Here is a 21,488-nt window from a genome sequence, read left to right on the forward strand (position 1 = left end):
GGTAGTGGTGAGAGTGTTGGACTCCCAGGCAAAAGGCTCTGGGTTCGATCCCAAGTGTCTAAAATTCACTGGATCTCATCTGTAAAATTAATGATGAAAGTAACATTTTTGGCAACTATTCTTCGTAAACTCTGTCTCTCTGTCTCTCTCTCTATCTCTCTCAAATTCAAATTCAAAAAGCTTTATTGGCATGACTGTTGTGGTAAACCAAACAGTGTTTCCAAAGCATTACAGTGTTATGCATTACATTAAATATTATGTATAATAACTAGAGCTGTCAAGCGATTAAAATATTTAATCGTGATTAATCGCATTAATGTCATAGTTAACTCTAATTAATCGCGATTAATCGCAAATTATTTTTCTATGCTAAATATCCCTTGATTTTTTTGTCCCATAATTCTTCTCATTTTAATTCTCTTATCAACATGGTGAAGTGCATCGGCTTGCCTTGTGCAAATGATTTTTTATTGATAACAACATTGGCATATACACTGATCAAAACAGGACGATACAAAAAAAGAGACTATAGTGCAATTAAACGACTGCTTTGACCAAATGTCATTTGAACATAGCAGTCAGGCTACTCCTTCTTTGTTTTGAGCCAAAGGAAAAAAAAAAAAATATATATATATTATTTTTTTTTTTATAAAATAATTGCGTTAATCGCGCGATAAAAAAATTTACGCCGTTAAATTTGGTTTGCGTTAACGCCGTTAATAACGCGTTTAAGTGACAGCTCTAATAATAACATCAATAACAATCTCTCTCTCTCTCTCTCTCTCTCTCTCTCTCTCTCTCTCTCTCTCTCTCTCTCTCTCTCTCTCTCTCTCTCTCTCTCTCTCTCTCTCTCTCTCTCTCTCTCTCTCCCCCCCCCTCCCCCCTCCTCCTCCACTCTCCCAGGGCCTGAAGTTCAACGGTATGCAGTACATCGACATGTGCAAGAACGGCGACATCGACTTCTGCGAGCTCAACGCCCGCTTCGGCATGCGCTCCATCATCGCCGACCCCGTGACCTTCAGGAGCAAGGGCAGCTACCTGGGCCTGGCCACGCTGCAGGCCTACACCACCATGCACCTCTTCTTCCAGTTCAAGACTACCTCCTCCGACGGCTTCATCCTGTTCAACAGCGGCGATGGCAACGACTTCATCGCTGTGGAGCTGGTCAAAGGGTGAGCGTGGGGGGGTAGAGGTAGCGCCGAACGATTATTGTTGTTACTGTTAAAGACTGGAGAATGAGATCAGTAAGATTTGTATTTATTAGTTAATAAAGATTTGATTCATCTCTATGAATTCATATAAATATAAATTTATTGCAACCATTACGCCTGGCCTAAAGGAAAGAGTAGCTTATGGTGACTGCTTCCAATATTGTGTTGGTCATACATAAGAACGTTTTTTTGCTTGTTTAAATAATACAGAACATAAGGAACTTTAAAAAGAAAAATTGCATACTAAATCGCAATCGCAATAGTGGAACACGTGTGGATTGATGTCGCAATGTGTGAGTGTTGACCCTATCGGTGAGGAGGTGCGAGACTGTCGTGTGTACGCTCTGACTGGCTGTTCAACTGTGTTTCATGGGAATCATTACTGATTAAAACATACCTATTAATATTGTGTTACATTTCTGCCAAGTCTGTGCTGCTAGATGCCACTCAATTCCACACACTGTCCCTTTAAGCCACACACTGTCCCTTTAAGCCACACACTGTCCCTTTAAACCAGGGCCCGATACGGCTTGACCCCTCAGCACCAGGGCCCCCGTAGATCTCCATTAATACAGCTTTAATTTATACACAACGTTAATTGGCTAATTATTATGAATTTCTAACTAAGTGGGTGTCCGTTTTCAATCAGTGTTTGGTTCAATCAGTGTACAGAGTGACGGGACTTGATTGGTTTACTGCAAATTCCCTGGGTCTGATGGGTCAATGACTACTTGGTGCACGTATCACCAAGCTTGAAGTGCGGGTTTAATAATCAGCCCAGTAGCCACTGCCTCAGCGACCTGGTTCTGGGTTCCTGACCCACGGTTTGTATGAATGCTGTCCTGGACCCTGTCCTGTCCTCTGCTCCTGCCAGGTTCATCCACTATGTGTTTGACCTGGGCAACGGGCCCAGCCTGCTAAAGGGGAACAGCGACAACCAGCTGAACGACAACCAGTGGCACAACGTGGTGATCACTCGGGACGCCACCAACACGCACACCCTAAAGGTGGACACCAAGTCGGTCACGCAGAATGTCAACGGAGCTAAGAACCTGGACCTCAAAGGTACAGTCTTGACTCTTTTCACTATTTTTGGGTTATGTAGGTTGTACTTAAGAAGTGTCAGGTAATCGACATTTGAACCTCAACGCTAAACAACATAGTTGTTTAGCTTATTTTTTCCTCTCTTCGTTGCAGTGATGAGATGCCTTTTAAGCTAGCCATACCACAGCAAAAGTACTATTGTAATCAGCATTATAGTAGGGCCTCAGTGGCACCCCCTTGTGAATATAAACAGTAACATCTGGGCAGCATAATAATAACCTGTCACTTTGCATATATTTTCGATCAAATGAATGGGATTTATTGCTATCAGCTTAACATTAGTAGTTTGGATGAATATAAAATTTAATGAAGAGTCTAGAATTTAATATCTAAGGGAACTTCATTTAAAGGTCTACGTTATTTTAAAATAGTACCTCTTATTTCCAGTTAGTTAACCTTGAAAAAAATTACTATCTAAATAATGTATATCATACCAATAAAATCAATAATGTTCAGTCAACCATTTCATAAATTATTTATTCATCAATACATTGACTTCCTCCTCTCCCTCCCCCTCCTCCCCCTCCCTCCCCCTCTAGGTGATCTGTTCATCGGGGGCCTGGGCCCCAACATGTACCAGAGTCTTCCCAAGCTGGTGGTCTCCCGCGAGGGCTTCCAGGGCTGCCTGGCCTCCGTGGACCTCAACGGGCGCCTGCCCGACCTCATCAACGACGCCCTGTTCCGCAGCGGGCAGGTGGAGCGCGGTTGCGAAGGTAAATTTGACTTCTGACCTCTCATCCTTGACCCCATCTAGAGGAGCGATGGGGGCTCTTGGATTTATGATGGCAGTTAATCACAGCGTCGTGTTAACATGGGTCTTGGTATTGAGTTGTAGCGTTAAAGGAATGGAATAAGCAATTTCCATAATGTAAAATAGAATTTTAATTACAGGGTAATGTGGTGTTTAATTTTTCAAATGCACCAAATTACTAATTATCGAGATTGAGGTCCACTTATTAGTTTAGGCTTGCTGCTGATATTTTTGAATTCCTCTACTTAGGTGAATCTATAGTTAATCATCTATTATAGATTTGCTTTCTCATTTATATTTTGAGAACATTATTTAGAAATGTTAATGCATGTCCCTGCAGTTACCTTATACAACCTCTAGAGGGCAGTATTAGATTGACATTATTAATTTTGCTTATTGTGAAATAACACATCCTGGGCTTGCAACCTTATTTTCTGACCACTTGTTTCTTCTGGAAATCAAACTAACATATTAACCACCTTTAAATTTTCCTTTCCCACTAAAACCTTTGGTAGTAGCTCATCCACAAAAGGTCCCTCACTAACCGTTTCTCTTGTTTTTGTTTTGTTTACCTTGTCCTGTTTCGTTGTGTCGTGTTCTTTAACAAAGTTGGTTTCACCAAAGCTGACCTGCAAGGTAGAGGGTTCGACTCTTGGCTCTTTAAAAGGCCTGCCTGTCTGAAAGACTGCTGTGTGCAATGCATTGTGGGTTGTCACCATGGCAATATCACCCCCCAAATTTGATTGGGACGATACAGGGACTTATGTCGGCAAATATAAACAAATATCTAAAGATATACTGTGTACACATATAAACATATCTAAATATGTATCGATATATATGCAGACATATATAGGCAAATAAGGTCAATATAAAGACAAATAGAGACATCAAGCAACACACATGAACAACATTGACATTGAATGAGAGGGAGAAGGGAGATTCAGAGAATATTAGAAAGTGATTTTGAGTCACAATGCAATACGGGTCAAGGTGCAGGGAGATGAATGTGGGGGACGGTGCTCTGACGTACGGCAGCATCGTGTGTGTGTGTAGAGTTCAGCTGCTCATCCATAAGCATGCAGGGCTCTGGACGGCGGTGTGTCCCTGGTCAGCCAGGGCCAGCCCAGTCCAGACTGCATTAAAGGTGTAGAAGTCACCCCCAATCTCGCCTCCTCAGGAGAGAGTGAGGCATACAGAATGGAGGTCAGGGGGGCAGCCTGCTTCCATCGCAAGTAGATATGGGGGGGGGGGGAAACACACAATCATACATTTGTGCATACTTAGACACACAGTGGCACACACAGTGTCGCACTCTCACACACACATTCATGCACGCACACATACACACATGCAAACACTCTCACACACACATGCATGTGCACTTTGATACAAAGACACACACATACACACACACACACACACGCACACCTTGAAAAAGGGTCACACACAATCCCACAAACTCACATATGCCCTTCTCTCCCACTCTTTGCAAACACATAAATAAATAATATATTGCATATATATATAGGATATATATTATATGCTATACAGTGCATAAAACAAGGTATCATATTTCATTACAGCCTGAAATAAATAAATAAAGTACATCTCCTCCAGTGCTATAACTCAAAAAGTACATTTAAACTAGGTTGGGGCGTTAGCAACTCAATCAAACTTTTTGACTTTATTGCTTCGGTCAAAAACTCTGTGTACTCTTAAACAAACTTCATAAGATCTTAAAATGATTTGGAGTCCTGAGAGGGCTTTTAAGGACAATAAGTTGACTGTGGTTTATTTCAAAGCTACTGTCCTCCGGGTGTTTTAGGGCCTCTGTTTCGTGCTGAGAGAGAAAACCATCTGTATTCGATAAGGCTGCTGATTCCTTTCCGGAATTTTCTGCTTACTTCTATAACTGAAATCTTGATATGTAACACCTGGTCGTCTCTGCTGATGGGAATAAATCCCTCCTACCCTATTCATATTACCAAGACAAACACACACGCACGCCCGCACGTCACGCAAACACGCATACACACACACGCGCGCGCGCACTCACACTCATTTTATTCTGAGTACATTATGATAATTACACTCAAGTGGGAGGCCATTCTTCCACTGTCTGAATAGCAACATATTATGCTAGTGAAAAGCGATTATCAAATCGTGTCGGTGGTGTTAATTTTTCTTATAATTTCAAGAAAATGTTAATGATCTTTTCACCGCATGATTATTGCAGGGGCGTTAAGTGCAAATGAAGTACAAAAATCACCCTAATTGAATGTATTCTCAAGGTCTTTAATTCAATTAAAATTATTATTATTTTTAAGAGGCTATGTTAAAACAGAACAGAATGAAAAGAAAACAATCACACACAACTTTTATAAATCCTAAAAGTGTATGCTTTTTTTGAAGTAGTTACATCGAAAGGGACATAAAAGACATGAGTTTACTGTGTTGGGTTGCAAACATGTGGGAGCAAAGTATGCCGTTATGGATAAGATTGACTCTAGTGTTAAGGCATGAAAATAGACAAGGCCTATCATAGCTGCTGTTAAGTTGATTCAAGGATATACTCTCTCTCTCTCTCTCTCTCTCTCTCTCTCTCTCTCTCTCTCTCTCTCTCTCTCTCTCTCTCTCTCTCTCTCTCTCTCTCTCTCTCTCTCTCTCTCTCTCTCTCATGCTCTGTCTCTCTCTCTTCAATAAAGATTATACATTTAGGTTTTTTGTTTGTTTTGTTTTTTCCAGAGAGCACCCATCCACCGAGAACCTCAAACAGTAAACTAGCCGGTCGTTCGCAAAAACGTACGCACCCACACTCCAACACGAACACTCACGCAAACAAAAAGAGCGCTATACGTCGCCCATCCATACGTCACGTTGCATGGCTGCTCGCATGCATCCATGCTCCCCTCCCCAACCACCACCATTCGCCTGTGCGTAATCAAGCATGCACATTCGATGCGGATTCATCCGAGGTGACGTGCATCTTAAGAGGGTGGGTGGAGGTGCTGGGTTGGGGGAGGGCCGGGTGATCATGGGTGATGACCCTGACTGTCCATTACACAGTAAATGCACTTTCAGCTGGCAAAAACGTTTCATCCCTCCACACTATCACTCTTCTTCTGTTCATTTAGTCGTCCATCAGAACTGTCACTGCTCTCCAACCACACCATGGTTAACCTGCATTTTCTCCATCCATGGCAGTTCATTTCTTCATTTTATTAACGTCTGTTTTTAATTTTGTTCTCCGGAGGATATGCGATGGTGTTTCGACTCTGAGTCTGTATGCATTGTATGTGTGTGTTTGTATTTGTGCGTGTGTGTACGTATGTAAAGTGTGTATTTAGTATAACATATATGTACCATGAAGGCATGTATACAGTAGGGTGGGAAGGGTTGCCCCGCCCCTTCTCAATGTACGTCCACTGAAGTGCATAGGAACAGACATGCACTTCATGTGTACTCTCAAGTGTTTATGTGCATTCTTCGCCGTCACTCCACCGATTGCATTTATGTCCCTGTTCGACGTACACACGGCGTCCGTCCGTCTGTCTCACAAGTGTCCCGATATGTTAGAGGATCCTCGCCATCTCTCCTCACTAACGTATCGTCGGGCGAAATTCACCACCGCACCGTGGCCGCATTGTCCTGTGTCTCGTCTTGCCTGCTCCACGTCCACAGACTACGGAATGCTGTGGTGTTGTAGGCGGCCATTTTGAAGAAAGAAAGACAAACGCCATTTTGGATTTTTTTTGTCTCGTGGAGCGGTTTGCATGTAAATGTGGTATAGAGAGAGAGAGAGAGAGAGAGAGAGAGAGAGAGAGAGAGAGAGAGAGACATTGAGGCCGAGAGAGAGGAACGAGGAAGTGTGGACAGTGTGCTCTCGGGGCCTAAAGGCTGCCTCCTCCAGGGACGGGCAGCGAGCATTGGACATGGCGGCCATAGTTTCTACACCAACGACGACGGGGAAGAAACTCTCAGAAGTGTGCTGTGCTGCACTCGCTGGTTTCAACTTCCGACGGCACACATGGTGAATTACAATGCTGTTGCTGCTATGGCAACCTCGCAACCTTTACAAAGTAGAAAAAAAGAAAAAAAAATATGGAAGAGATGAACAAAAAAAAATCAGGAGAAAAAAAAAAATCCCTCCTGCTGTGTGTCAGGTTTGGAACGTGTGTTTTCAGCGCTGGCCGGTGTGAAAAACAGATTGAGAAGCAGGTTGTTTCAGTTACAGCCCAGGTGGTCTCCCTGGGGGGCCCCGAGGTGTCACTGTCCACTCCTATCGCTCGCTCACCGCCTCGCTCTCTCTCCAAGCAGCTCTCTCTCTCGCTCTCTCTCTCTCTCCAGAGAGTGTTCCTCCTGCATGGGTCGTGCAATATTTAAGCATCCACAAGCCGCAATTTCTTCTTCTTTTTTTAAAGGTATTGACTCTGTCTTTCTCTGTCTGTCTGTCTGTCTCTCTGTCTCTGTCTTTGTGTTTATCTTTCCTTCAACATCTGCTTTGTTTCTTTGCCGCTCTCTTTTCTATCTTTTCCTACCTTATACTTTCTCTATGAATCTATCCCTTGTTTCTGTCTTTTTTTCTTTTATTTCTCCTTCCCTATTTCTTTCTTCTTTCCTTCCTTTGCTCTTCCCTTTCTTTCTTTCTTTCTTTTTTCTTTCTTTCTTTCTTTCTTTCTTTCTTTCTTTCTTTCTTTCTTTCTTTCTTTCTTTCTTTCTTTCTTTCTTTCTTTCTCTCTTCTTTCTTTTCTACTAATCTCCCTCCTGCTCCTATCCTAATCATCCTCCTCTCCCCTCATTCTCCCTCTCCTCTTCCACCACATCCTCCTCCTCCTCCTCCTCTCTCTCCTCTTCCTCCTCCTCCTCCTCCTCATCTCTCTCCTCTTCCTCCTCCACCTCCTCTGTCACATCCACCAACTCCATCTCCTCAACCATCCCTTCTCACCTCCTCCCTCCTTCCTTCTCCTCCACCTCCGTCCACCTCCTCCGTCCCTCCTCCGCCTGCTCCTCCTTCCAGGTCCCAGCACCACCTGTCAGGAGGACTCCTGCACCAACATGGGCGTGTGCATCCAGCAGTGGGAGAACTTCACCTGCGACTGCACCATGACATCCTACACCGGGACCCACTGCAATGACCGTGAGTCCCCCGATACGCCCGCCTCCTGAGGCCCCCGCGACGCCACGCTGTGTCCCCCCAGCCCTGTTGATGGCCTCGCCGCAGGCCCCCACACACACACACACACACACACACACACACACACACACACACACACACACACACACACACACACACACACACACACACACACACGCACGCGCGCGCATACACACACACAGTCCCCCCCACACACACACACACACACACACACACACACACAGTCCCCCCCACACACACACACACACACTCACACACACACACTGGTGTCCGTGATATGTGTGTCTACAAGCATTTTACAAAAGGACAAGAACACAAACCACCACCAAACACACACACACACACACACACACACACACACACACACACACACACACACACACACACACACACACATTTCTTGGTTACCACGTTATGTTCCCCTTGCATTTGGTTGCATGGCCGCCTCCTCTCTGGAACTTCACACGCATCCTCTCCTAACACGGAGCTCCAGTGTGTCCTTAACATGCTTACGTTGTTGTAAACCTTCCATAGATCTTTTGAAAGAAGCCATAGTGACATTTGCAGAGGTCGGAGGCTGTGTATGTGTCTGAGTGCGAGTCTGTGTGTGGGTGAGAAAGGGAGCGATTATATTTGTTAAGTCTTTGTGAATGTGTGAGTGTGTATATGTTTGTGTGTTTGTTTGTGTGTCTGTGGTCACATGTTTTGTTGGTCTGTGTTTGGGTGGGTTATTGTGTGTGTGTGTGTGTGTGTGTGTGTGTGTGTGTGTGTGTGTGTGTGTGTGTGTGTGTGTGTGTGTGTGTGTGTGTGTGTGTGCTTGTCTGTGTCTGTGTGTGTTTGTAAGTCTGTTTGTGTGTGTTTGTGTGTGTATGTATGTCTTTGTTGGTGTGTGTGTGTCTGTGTTTGTTTGCTTTGCTTTGCTGGGTGTTTTGCTGCAGTCTAGGCCGGTTGTTTCTGATCCGACAAGCTTTTATATCTCTGGCTTTGAGCAAATCTCCGCCTCTCGGCATGAGTGTCGAATATATCCTCCAGTGCCTCCCTTCCCTTTTCATGGACGCCCTTCACACATCTCCCATTGAGTCAGACGGTAGATTTGGGAATGTGTGTGTGTGGTTTGGGGCCAGCGTGTGTATGAGTGTGTGTGTGTGTATGTCTGTGGGGGGCAGTGTGCCATGATGTGTTTATGTGTGAGTGTGTGCATGGCACTGTGTTTCTGTGTGGCAGCGGACAATGATGTATGTGTGTGTGAGTGTTTGTGTGTGGGACAGTGTGCCATGATGTGTGTGTCTGTGTTTGTGCGTGTGTGTATTGCAGCAGACGATGACGTATGCATGTGTCCACATGTGTGCGCGTGCGTGTGTGTGTGTGTTCCCTCACATGTATTTCGTGTGCGCAGTCATGCGTGCATCTCACTTATCCCCATAACGACGGGGGGCTTCCCCTCGGTGACGGCAGCTAGCGGTCTTCCATTTAGCAGCTAAGAGTGAGGGTGCAGCGCGGCTGGACCCCCCCCCCCCCCCCCCCACACTCAGACACACACACTCAGACACCAGCCATGTTAGACACAACACACAGCTAACACTCTGCCACGCCCGCCTGTCTCCTCACAGCTAAAATGTCTGCCGCCTTCATGTTGTCGCCTGTCAGTATCCGAGAGGGGAGCGTCGGGACGTCGTTCAATCAACCTTTTTCGTTTTTTTGCATGCCTGCCTGCCTTTTGTTTTTGAGGTTTCTTCATTTAGATCGTTTTTCTGGTCTTTCGTTCGTTATGTCTTTCTTTCTTTCATTTATGGTCACATACCTCTATGGTGTGTCTTGCAGTTTGGTCCTGTACATTTCTTAAGAAAAGGCGCTGGACAACTATATCGTCAGCAGCTTGCAGTTTTCCTGATATCTGTCTGGTGAAGATATAAGATGCTCATTACTTACCTCGCAAATTGCATTAATCTCCCATGATGCCTTGACTATGTTGACTATGATGCTGACATTTTTAAGCAACTCACAAAGCAGACCACTAGGGGGCAGTGAAGCCCTGGATAGGGACGCTCATGTTCCAAAGGGAATCCGCCGTTCTTTGCCTACATTGTAGTCCGTCTTCCTTTCTTTTACTTGTTCCTTCCTTCCTTTCTTGCTCCTCACCTTCACTTCTTTTACGCAAACAAATTGTGTGTGTGTGTGTGTGTGTGTGTCAGTGTGTGTGTGTCTTTCTGTGTGTGTGTGTGTGTGTGTGTGTGTGTGTGTGTGTGTGTGTGTGTTGCCCTATACGGTGAGTCCCATAGCATAACTTTAATAGTGAAATGCAGTTGATGGTCTGTCCCTTTCCATTTTTCATGTTGTATTAGTCGGTGGCAAATACAACTAATAATCCGCCGCCTCCTATCAGTGCACCGTAGAAAATAATACAAAACGCGGTCTGAAATAGTAACAGAAAGCAAAGGGGACATCTGTGCCTGTAGATAATGTGTCACAGAGCATTTCCCGCCTTTCTTCGCTCTACCTTATTCGATGTGCTGGCCTCAAGCCCCCCTCCCCCTCCCCCTATACCCCAACACCCTATCACCCACCCCTCATACATGCACCGCCCGACTGTTGCCAACAGGAATCGTCGCGGGGTGGAGGAGTAAGGCAGCCAGGAGCTGTCTGCTCCGCTTCCATTCATTCCCGTGTTCCCCTACAGCTGGTGCTGTGTGACTGGGCACCATTGCTTAACGGAACAAGACAGAATGGGAGTCTTGCGGGGCTCGGTGCGGTGTGCGGCCGTCCTCCTGGAGCCGCTTCAAGAGGGCTTTGAGGTGTACGCTGTGCCCAGCGCTCCTTGGGAAACAAAAAAGAGGGAGAAAAAAAAAAATGGGGGATCTTTTTTTAGCATTTTTATCCTGCTTGATTCTGGCTGGCTGCTTTTGTCATGCTCATCGCCCATTTCTCTAGGCTCTTGTGTTCGCCATCCTCGCCTCTCCTCCCGCCTCCTCTTTGCTCTCTTGTTCTTGTCTCTCTAGCTCTGTCCTGTCCTCTCCTCCTTGATACCCTCTCCTCTCCTTTCATTCCTCCCCACCTGTCCTCTCAGCCCCTCTCTCCTCCTCTCCTTTCCGTCCTCTTCCCCGCTCCTCTCCTCTCCTGCCCCCCAACCCCCCTCTCCTCCCCCCCTCCCCCCTGTCTCCCAAGCGGCCCTCTGTTTTAATACATGAGGAGCACCAGTGTGAGGCTCAGGGAGAGCCGAGAGGAGTAATGAAGAATCCATCTTCGTCTTCTGGTTCTCCCCTCCTCCTCCTCCACTTCCTCCTCCTCCTCTTCTCCCTCCTCCTCCTCCTCCTCCTCCTCCTCCTCCTCCTCCTTCCACATCCAGGCCAATTATTCTGCTTACATAACAGAGCTATACCCTCAGAGGTCACGGCATCTCATCTCAGAAAGGGACATGGTAAACAAATGAGAAAGTACCAATAGAACAATTGTGTGTATGTGTGTGTGTGTGTGTGTGTGTGTGTGTGTGTGTGTGTGTGTGTGTGTGTGTGTGTGAGGGTGTGAGGGTGTGCATGGGAACTACAGCCGGAGAGACTTAAAGGCGTGGATCAGCCAGGACATCTGTAGTTGCTTTCTCTCTGTCTCCGTCTATGTCTCTGGCCCCATCTCTCTGGCTCCATCTCTCTCTCTCCCTCTCTCTCTGTCTCTAACCCTCCTACAGCAAGAAACCCTCCAATGTCCTTCATGGACTTCTTAAAGATGCGCTCAGAGCCGAAGTGTGGTCACATCAGGCTAACTGACTTGGCAGCTTACATAAATGATGAGCGTGCACACACACACACACACACACTCAAACATACATACACACACACATTCACACACGCATACACTTAAATTTCCCTTTGGGGATAAAGAGCCAGTGAACCCACTGTTTCCAACTTTCTCACTTTAAACGATTTTGAGAGTTTTAAGAAATATAGGGGGGTCGTGTTATCCCCATTGTTATGACTTTGTGATACTTTTTTAGTACCGTCATTGTGTATGAGCGTTTTGATGCGCAAAACACCTCAGCTTTATACTATTGGTGTCCGGGAGGCCTAACCCTCCATTGGACGCAGCTATTAAATAAACCGCTGCTCAGACGGAGCTTCACTATCCACTATAACGCCTTAGAGTTATAATAGATATGTCCCTGAGGCATAACCCTCACTCGGTCGAGGACATTAAACAAACTGATGCTCAGACGGAGCTACACACACACACACGCACGCACGCACGCACGCACGCACGCACGCACGCACGCACGCACGCACGCACGCACGCACGCACGCACGCACGCACGCACGCACACACACACACACACACACACACACACACACACACACACACACACACACACACACACACACACACACACACACACACACACACACATTTTACTATAAGTCTCGGAAAAGCACAACTTTCTCTCAGATGCCGCAGTCCACCCCTGCCCAGACAGAGCTCAACATGTCCACACACACCGCTGGGGCCCTTTGGTCGGAAGTCTGAGTGCCTCAAAAAAGGCCCCCAGACTTCATGAAGAACGCCGCATGTGGTCGCAGCAGAGTGTAACGTTCACATTGAGTTTTGGGTAGAATGGAGAATGGCAAAGACCATTTTTTTCTAAATTGGGGTCTAATATCAGTAAAAGTGAGGAAATGAGATAGGTTACTATGTTAACGATCATATACAAAACACGTTTAAAACAAAAAAAGAAATTGGGTTCACTAATCTATCTATCTATCTATCTATCTATCTATCTATCTATCTATCTATCTATCTATCTATCCATCCATCCATCCATCCATCCATCCATCCATCCATCCATCCATCCATCCATCCATCCATCCATCCATCCATCCATCCATCCATCCATCCATCCATCCATCCATCCATCCATCCATCCATCCATCCATCCATCCATCCATCCATCCATCCATCCATCCATCCATCCATCCATCCATCCATCCATCCATACGAGGTATAGACCACAGACACAAACACACTCTCTCTTTTCTTTCGTTGTCAAAAGGAATCTAATAGCAAAACAAAAGATTTGATGGAAACCATGTTGCCTTGAAACCACAGGCTCCCAGCAGGCGTCTGGGCCTGTTCTGGGCCGGATCATAGAGAACAGGGTTTCATGAAGCTTCCCCCTGTCTTAATTCTTGTGTCGCTACGGCGACGGCCTGCCATGCTGCTGCAGTATTCAGCGAGGAGAGAGCACAGGGTGAGATGACGTCATGCCCCAGCGAAGGTTGCAGACTACAATGGAAAAAACGAATGCAGAGGCCTGCATGTACCCACACACACTCAACACACAATCACATAATTGCAAACAAACACACGCAAACGTACATAAAGGGGCACACAAACCTTTAATTACACACATACACAACTAAATCTCTGTTTTACTGTGAGTGTACGCAAGCACCTGCCCAGACGTACACTTTTCATTCGGAGATGTAAAGTCACGCACACACACACATCTACTCACGCAAAACACTCAAATGTGCACACTCCCGTACACACACACAGACACACACATAGACACACACACGTTGATAAGAGGAGGCATATTCATAGAGCCCTTTGTGAATATCAGAGTAGTTTTCATTGGAGGGCTGAATAATTTAACTGGAGCTGTCTTCGTAAATGGGATTAAGTAGTTCCCAGCTCGCAAACTGGGACCGGCTAACAGGTGCTCAGCCGGAGGTTAGTGGGACCGCAACTCCCAGAGTTCCACTGGGCAGAGCTCCGGGTCAGAGGGCGGAGCTAGGCCGCCACGTTAGGCCAACTGTTGTTCTTTTGGGACCGACAAGAGGCGGGAAATAAAAGTAAAATGGGACAACATGGAGGAGATGTCGGGTTTTAAAGAGCACTTGCTGCCTTAAAAATAGGCTATTGAGATCAAGGACAAGATGTTAAGAGATTAATTCAAAAACATTAACCTTTGAAAGAACATTCTATAAAATACATCTATATCACCAAGACATGCAATTATTATTAAATCTCCAAGAAATGTTGTTTTGACATATATGCGGTCACTTTCCATGATACCATAATTGCATATTCTTTCTCAGAGCAAGTGTTTTCTTCGCAAGGGAGTGTTCACTGAACAGGGTCGCGGTCTTTACTCTGAAAGAAAGAGCTAAAGACAAAAGGAGTGCTGTAAAAAAAAAAAGACTGTTACATAGCAGCCCGGGCAGCTCGGTCCGCGTGAATTGAACCTCAAAGTAAAACAAAAAACGGAAATAAAAACGTCGGTAAAACGTATCATAAACCCCCAGCGCCGCTACGGACGGCCTCGGGGCCGGGGCCAGCCGTTGCTCAACGAGAGCTGAACCGAGTCGCCTCCCGGCTAAAACCGGGCACAGAAGTGGAGCGGCGTGTCACGGGAGAGAACATCGCCGACCGGAGCATATATCTACTATAAATACCGCGGTCTGGATCAGAACCGGGCCAGGAGAAGGGAGAGTGTGTGTTTTCTGTTTCTGTGTGTCTTCGGGGTACAGAGTGTTCTCATGAGCACATCTTGAAATTACCCCCTGTCATCGGAGCCCATAATCCACTCATCAGCGGTTCACTGGATCACACATCATCGTCCTTTATAGTGTACTACAATATATATATATATATATATATATATATATATAGAAAAATAACGATAGGGTAGTAGTGTTAAGCCCACATCATAAGTAGTGCAAGTCTGATCTAGCTTTTGTAGAGTGACACAAACAAGAACTTTAATCACATTATTTGAACGGAGTAAAGGACACAGATTGATATTTCAGTACGGCCAGTTTGTATTTAGTGATTTTCTTTGCTAGTTTATCGTCAATTTATTATGTGAATACCAAAACTTAATTTTGTGTCCTTCCCGACACTGCTCTGGGCTTCGGGCTTTTTTAGTTATATATATATACCTTTCTAGAACAGAATGTTTGTAAAGCTTCACAATCCGCCCTTGTAGTCATTATCTCTGTGCTTTGATATCGAACCACAATGTTAGCTGTGGTGTGCGTTTGTGCTGTGTATGGTACGAGGCCGTCCTATCAGAAACACAACTCCCCCGATATGAACGCCGTGTCCGATAACGAGGACGTAAGGCTGAGCCTCGCATCCTCTGAACGAAATGGAAATACCTGTGTATCGGACCAATGCGGATCCTTTGATCACATGACTCCAACTCTTCCATGTAACATTACGAGCTGTCACGGGATATCTCAATGCACCATGTCGTTGGATACGAGACGGAAGATACACACGTTTGAGGGGGGCAACCGCCTCTCGCTCTTGCACGTGATTAAAATTGATAAAGACCATATGCTTCAACGCAACCGGCGACACATGGACACAGACTGTGCTCAAACATGTTTAAGTGCACATATTAATTCCTCTTCTGAGGTATACTCCCTTTCATCTCTCGCTCTCTCTCTATTTCCATCTCTCTCTCCCTCCCTCCCTTTGATTCTCTTACTGTCCCTGCATAGCTCGGCTTCTCTCTCTCTCTCTCTCTCTCTCTCTCTCTCTCTCTCTCTCTCTCTCTCTCTGGAAATATAATATCTGTATTGAAGCTCAAACTGTGTGTGCCCCCAAGCTTTCAGTGATGTGTGTGGGGGGGGGGGGGGGGATTTAACAAGCAGTTCTGCTATTGGCCGAACAGGCTAATAATGCTTGTCCTCGGCTGCATTATGTCACAGCGGTAAGACTGGCTCCCACTCGTGTCAATCACTGTGTCACCACGGCAACACACAAAGAGCCGGTATAATTGGATATACCGGTGGTATGGAGCCCATGGGCCCTGGGGGCAAAGCTGCAAAATCACTGAATACTAAAGAATACTAGAAAGAAAGATGCAATATCAAGAGATTTTACGGAAGTTTATGTTACTTCTGACTATTGTGTCTATGTGTATGTGTATGTGTGGGTGTGTGTGTGTGTGTGTGCGTGTGTGTTTGTATTTCCTCCCACAGTTTGTATTTCTTATCATAAACCTCATTCAATCACCGCTGTTCCTCTTGCCGAGGGTATTGAATCACGGACCCGAGCTTAGCGGGGCGAAAATAACTATTCTCACACATTTCCATAGTTTAAATACCAAATAATGACCTTAGGATTGATTATTTGCCTCTTGTGTCTGCACCCCTCAAGGTTATTGTACTTTGTTTTTCTGGGAGGGGGGGGGGGGGGCTAGCTGAGTAGCTGAAGTAGGGACTATATATTTGAGTTGTTTGGCTAAGGTGCAGGAAGGAGATAAAAAAAAGTCTGGCGCTACATCACAGGGAGGACAGCCATAACGCAGGGCGATATCTCTCCCAGCGTGAAGTCCAAGCCTTTCCCTTTTTTCTGCTCACATTTTCCTTTACCTTCCTCAAAACCGGTAGCGAGGGGGAAATAAATGAAAAAGGGGAAAGACAGCGATGAAGGGACAGAGATAGAGAGAGACAGACAGAGGGAGAGGGAAGAGAGAGAGAGGGAGAGAAGGAGGGAGAGTAGGAGGGAGAGGGGGGTAGAGAGAGAGAAGTAGAGGGGGGGAGAGGGAGAGAGTGAGAGGGTGGTGGGGGAGAGGGGGAGAGAGAGAGAGATGATAAAATAAGAAGTATAGAAAGAGCGAGAGATGGATAGAGAGAGAGACAGCGAAGGAGATACAGGGGTGAAAAGGACAGGAGACACAATAGCCCGTTTGCATGTGTGTGTGTCCTTGTGGTTTGAAAATATTTACAACAAACACCTGACAGAGTGTGAGTGTTCAGCAACGATCGGTTTTCCTGCGTCGGTGATAACCTTGACTCTAGTCGAAAGGTTTTTCGCGCCCGATCTCCGTGTGCCGGTTCGCTTCCCTCGGTCACCACGGAAACATCCATCCAAACACGTTTTCCCGACAACATTGCAGGAATCACCGGCGGCAACACATTCTCGATGCACCAATCAATACCCTGTGAGAGCGACTGCAGGTTTGCAGGCGTTTGCACTGCTGTGTTACACTCTCAGGTCCATCTTTTTCGAATGTTGTAATGGTATAATCTCTAAGGGTTGTTTCTGGTCCTGTCCGCTGTTAATACACTTGATGTAGTCTTAACCCGGGCCGTTAATGCTGCAGACCGCAGGTGGTGTTTATGTCTTTCATAATTGAGCATACTCAATGTGTAATATCCCCCCCCCCCCCCCATACTTTTTTAATAGCTTTCAACTTCTGTCTTCGAACAGCAATGAAATTGGATTCAATATTAATGCCTCCAATGGGTGAATAATGTGCCTACTCCATTTGACCATTCTTTCCCCCCCTGTCTCTCTCTCTTTCGCTCTCTCCATCACTCTATCTTTCTATATATTCAATTAAATTAGAAAAGCTTTAGTGGCATTCTGAACAAATGTTTACATTGTAGGTAAAAAATTGTGGTTAAGGTCCAGTAGGACGAGTCTGTGTCTGGGGAGTTTGAGTTGCATCTCTCATCACACCAGGTCACGAATCGTGCTGCTGCGATCATACATTGCCGTATTTCTCCCAACAGATTTAGCAGATTGTTCACATCTGGACTCTCATTGCATGTCTGTGTAATCCATGGGAAGTCTGTGTTCCTGATGTCTTGGAACTGGCAGGAAGTTAGGAAGTGCAGCTCAGTTTCCAGTTGGTTTGGGGGCACAGTCTGTGTTCTCTTTGGAGCCAGATCTGTCTCTGGTGTCCCTTCTCTATGGCCAAGCTTTGTTCAGTTAGTCTGTACCTGGTCAAGGGTTTTCTTAGTTTTGGATAAGTCACGGAGGTCAGGTATTCTGAAACTGCGCATGCTCTGTTAAGGGACAAGTAGCATGCCAATTTACTCTGTTTTTTTGTGGATTATTTCCAATTTTCTCTCTCTCTCTCTCTCTCTGTCTCTCTCTCTCAGACTATCGTTCGCTCTATCTTACGCTCTCCCTCCCTCTTTAAGACTCCATCTTTCGTTTCTTGACGAGGACAGCATGTCAATGAAAATATATCTGTCCAATCTTTTCCATCTCGGTTGCTTTTTATTTGAAATAATTGTGGAAAAAACCCCGGCATACTGTTGCGGGGTCACAATCCGACGCCGATGTACCGTCTTTTCCTGTGCTCAGGTCGTCACAGTAACCCATTGAACCCATCCTTCAGGCTTGTGTTTTTGTGTGTGGGTACATTCAAATATGTTTGTACGTGCTTCTGATCGTGTATGTTTACACATATGTGTACATTTGACCTTGGACCAACAAATAAGTGAAATTACTTTTTAGTGAATAACACTAAAATGAAAATTTATGTATGAACAAATATTTGTGTTTGTATACATTTTAGTATTATCATTTGCATGGTATCTGCATAATCTTTACAATGTATATTCATTGTAGCATATGCAACAACATTAGTGTTTGCATAAAAATTGGTATTGGCGTTAGCATTGGTATTAGCATTATCTTTAGTATTAGCATTCACAAATGCACACATCTTCCGAGGGCCCTAATGTATTTTTCTATGAAAGGGTTGGAGGGAGTAGAAGTCAGTGGAATCGATGGGTATTTCCCATCAACTTTCCTCGCTTCTGTAGTGTATCGCTGCACTTTTACAGTGTGTTATGTGGATGGTATTGAGGGACCACACACACAATAACAAGTCATTTGTCATTGACAGAAAGTAACAGTAGCCTACCTACCCACCTCACACTGCACACGATTGCGCCAATGCAGTACTCACAATAGGCCACACACACAATGCAACACGTACACACACACAGTGGCACACGCACGCAGGCACACACAAGGATGCTTGCAAACACACACACACACAAACACACACAGACACTGCTCGGACACAAACTGAAATATAATATTTCACACTCATCCCTTCTCCTTCTTTTGTTCTGCTTTTCTGTGTTGCTGAAGGTGAACAAACATATTTGATGGATGGATTATGAATGGATAGGCATGGGTTTAGGGTGAAGGTTGTCTAGGTTGAGGCATGGCTACGGGTAGGGAAGCAAGTTCCACTATTCAGTATCTCTCTCTCTCTCTCTCTCTCTCTCTCTCTCTCTCTCTCTCTCTCTCTCTCTCTCTCTCTCTCTCTCTCTCTCTCTCTCTCTCTCTCTCTCTCTCTCTCTCTCTCTCTCTCTTTCTCTCTCTCTCTCTCTTCCCTTGATCCCCTCCCCACATACACCAACACAGAGCCATCATGGGGAAGACGCAAATTCAGTTTTCATAGATCAATGAAGAATAAGTTAAGGAAAACCGTTCTTACCCCAGACTCTATCAATAGCTGTAAAAAGACACAGACGCACAGACCAGTACTTCATACGTTCTCATTAAGCCAATGACAGACGCTAGGGATGATCCACAGTTCCCCGGGTCAAATGGACACAGTTTCTCTAATAGAGCGGGTTTTCTTTCGCCGAGCCATGCACAGGCGTCAAACACAGCAGTCTGAACAGCATGTAGGTAATTGGGGCACCGTGTGCCGTCACAGAGAGCATGTGCGGGGCGCGCTCGTTATGGCGCTGTGTCATTCGTCAACCCGTCTCGTAGCCATGGCCAGAGGTGGAGATTGATTGGCAGTTCTGGCTGGGGGAAGTGTCCAGGTGCTTGGATGGACAGAAAGAAAAGAGGAATAGGAGAAATTGTTCTGATGGCTTTCAGCCATTAGGGGATAATTACTCTTCACCAGTCTATTACTCTTTTCTTTCTGCCACTTTGTCACTTCTAAATCTCTCACATTGCTTTCCCGCTTTGTCTCGTCTGTCTCTCACTCTCTCGCCCAAAAATGTCATCACCAAATGTCTGCAATTATTTTGTCAGTGTCTCGACTATTCCTCACCATGCCCCCCTATATGGATGAGGTTCGGAGCGTTGCAGCGTTGCATTAATGCTATCCAAACAGAGTTATAAACGCGTTAAAGACAACAGAGTAAGCGCCGTATTTTTGAATCAAATCGTCATGTTGCGATTGCAATGTATTTTCTGTTAGCGAGTTGGAGCCGCAAACGTATGCATCGCAACCCGATGAGCTCCGTCGTTGAGCTAGAGACATCAGATTTGTATTATTTTGTGTTGCAGTTCTAGCAATTTCTCCCCTGGGTCCTCCAGAGAAGATAAGAGAATAGGATGAGGGATATAGAATAATACACAGGACATGAAATAATCTATGATACTATCTATCATACTTTTTTATTCCATACAGATAAATGATATTCAAACTATGTATTACAGGGCAAACACTGCTCTTAAAAGTGAGTGTGTCTATGCTCTATTTTTATGGTGACGACACACACACACACCCATACCCACTCACACACACACAAACACACAACACAATAACAGAAGTACGCCAACTCATCAGGTCCACACACACACACACACACACAGACACACACACACACCCACACACACACACACACACACACACACACACACACACACACACACACACACACACACACACACACACACACACACACACACACACACACAAACAGCGGTAAGAAAGTAGGCCACTGATGCCATTTAGATTACTGTCCCGTGTGACCGATGCTGTCATTGGTTGCTGGGTGACAAGGCAACCAATTACAATGCCCAGGCCCCCCCCCCCCCCCCTCCCCCCCCAAAAACAGTTTTCAATGTGGGAGGTGAGGAACCATAATATACAAGAGTGATGTTGTTTTTAGCTGCTGTTGGATGTGTGTTGATGTTGGTCACTCTGTGGTTTAGAAGGGCATGCTTTCGAGTATGTAGATCACAGCACTGGGGTGTTTTTAGTCGCTGATTATTTGCTTATATGCACACAAACACATTTGAGGTGTTTCTTATCCATCATCCTAATGAGTACAATTATAAATATATGGGAGAAGAATAGATAAACTTAGGCTACTCGAGTACAGGACATTGCGGTTCAAAACCTCAAGCTTGAGCAACAAACTTCTACCGTTATCCCATGCAAATCCACTACAAGTTGTTATGGAAAAAAGTGCCACATTTCAAAATGGTATAAGGTACACATAGTCGTTCCAACCCCACAACATGTAATCCCCAGGATGAATTATTCAGTCCAGACTGTACGGACAGTCTGTGCGGTGAAATGGTAATTCCACGGCGGGCTACCAGTGTTAAAACCGTCATCCTGCCAGGATCTGCGGGCTTCATTATTTCACTGGTTGACAGGCAGCTTAAGTGAATCACTCGTGATGGATTGATCGGTGGTGGTTCCCAGATAAGGCCCTTCCTCTCCCTGCTACTCGCCGATCAATCGCAATCAGTCTTTTGGAGC

The 21,488-nt window shown here is 45.4% G+C and overlaps 1 protein-coding gene across 18 annotated transcripts in view; it reads left to right on the forward strand.

The window, feature by feature from the left end:
* Nucleotides 1-21,488, forward strand: part of nrxn3b (neurexin 3b) — a 286,336-nt gene that overhangs the window by 109,847 nt on the left and 155,001 nt on the right. For 10 of the 18 annotated variants that reach the window (XM_030345342.1, XM_030345346.1, XM_030345341.1 and 7 more), the window contains 5 exons: nucleotides 904-1,172; nucleotides 2,086-2,276; nucleotides 2,855-3,028; nucleotides 5,815-5,871; nucleotides 8,087-8,206. In XM_030345342.1, coding sequence (XP_030201202.1) covers nucleotides 904-1,172; nucleotides 2,086-2,276; nucleotides 2,855-3,028; nucleotides 5,815-5,871; nucleotides 8,087-8,206 — 811 coding nt within the window. The remainder of the gene's footprint in view (nucleotides 1-903; nucleotides 1,173-2,085; nucleotides 2,277-2,854; nucleotides 3,029-5,814; nucleotides 5,872-8,086; nucleotides 8,207-21,488) is intronic. The other 8 variants (XM_030345350.1, XM_030345345.1, XM_030345347.1 and 5 more) reach the window with 1 other exon arrangement.

Source organism: Gadus morhua, chromosome 21, assembly GCF_902167405.1.
Source record: "Gadus morhua chromosome 21, gadMor3.0, whole genome shotgun sequence".
Classification (NCBI taxonomy): Eukaryota; Metazoa; Chordata; class Actinopteri; order Gadiformes; family Gadidae; genus Gadus; species Gadus morhua.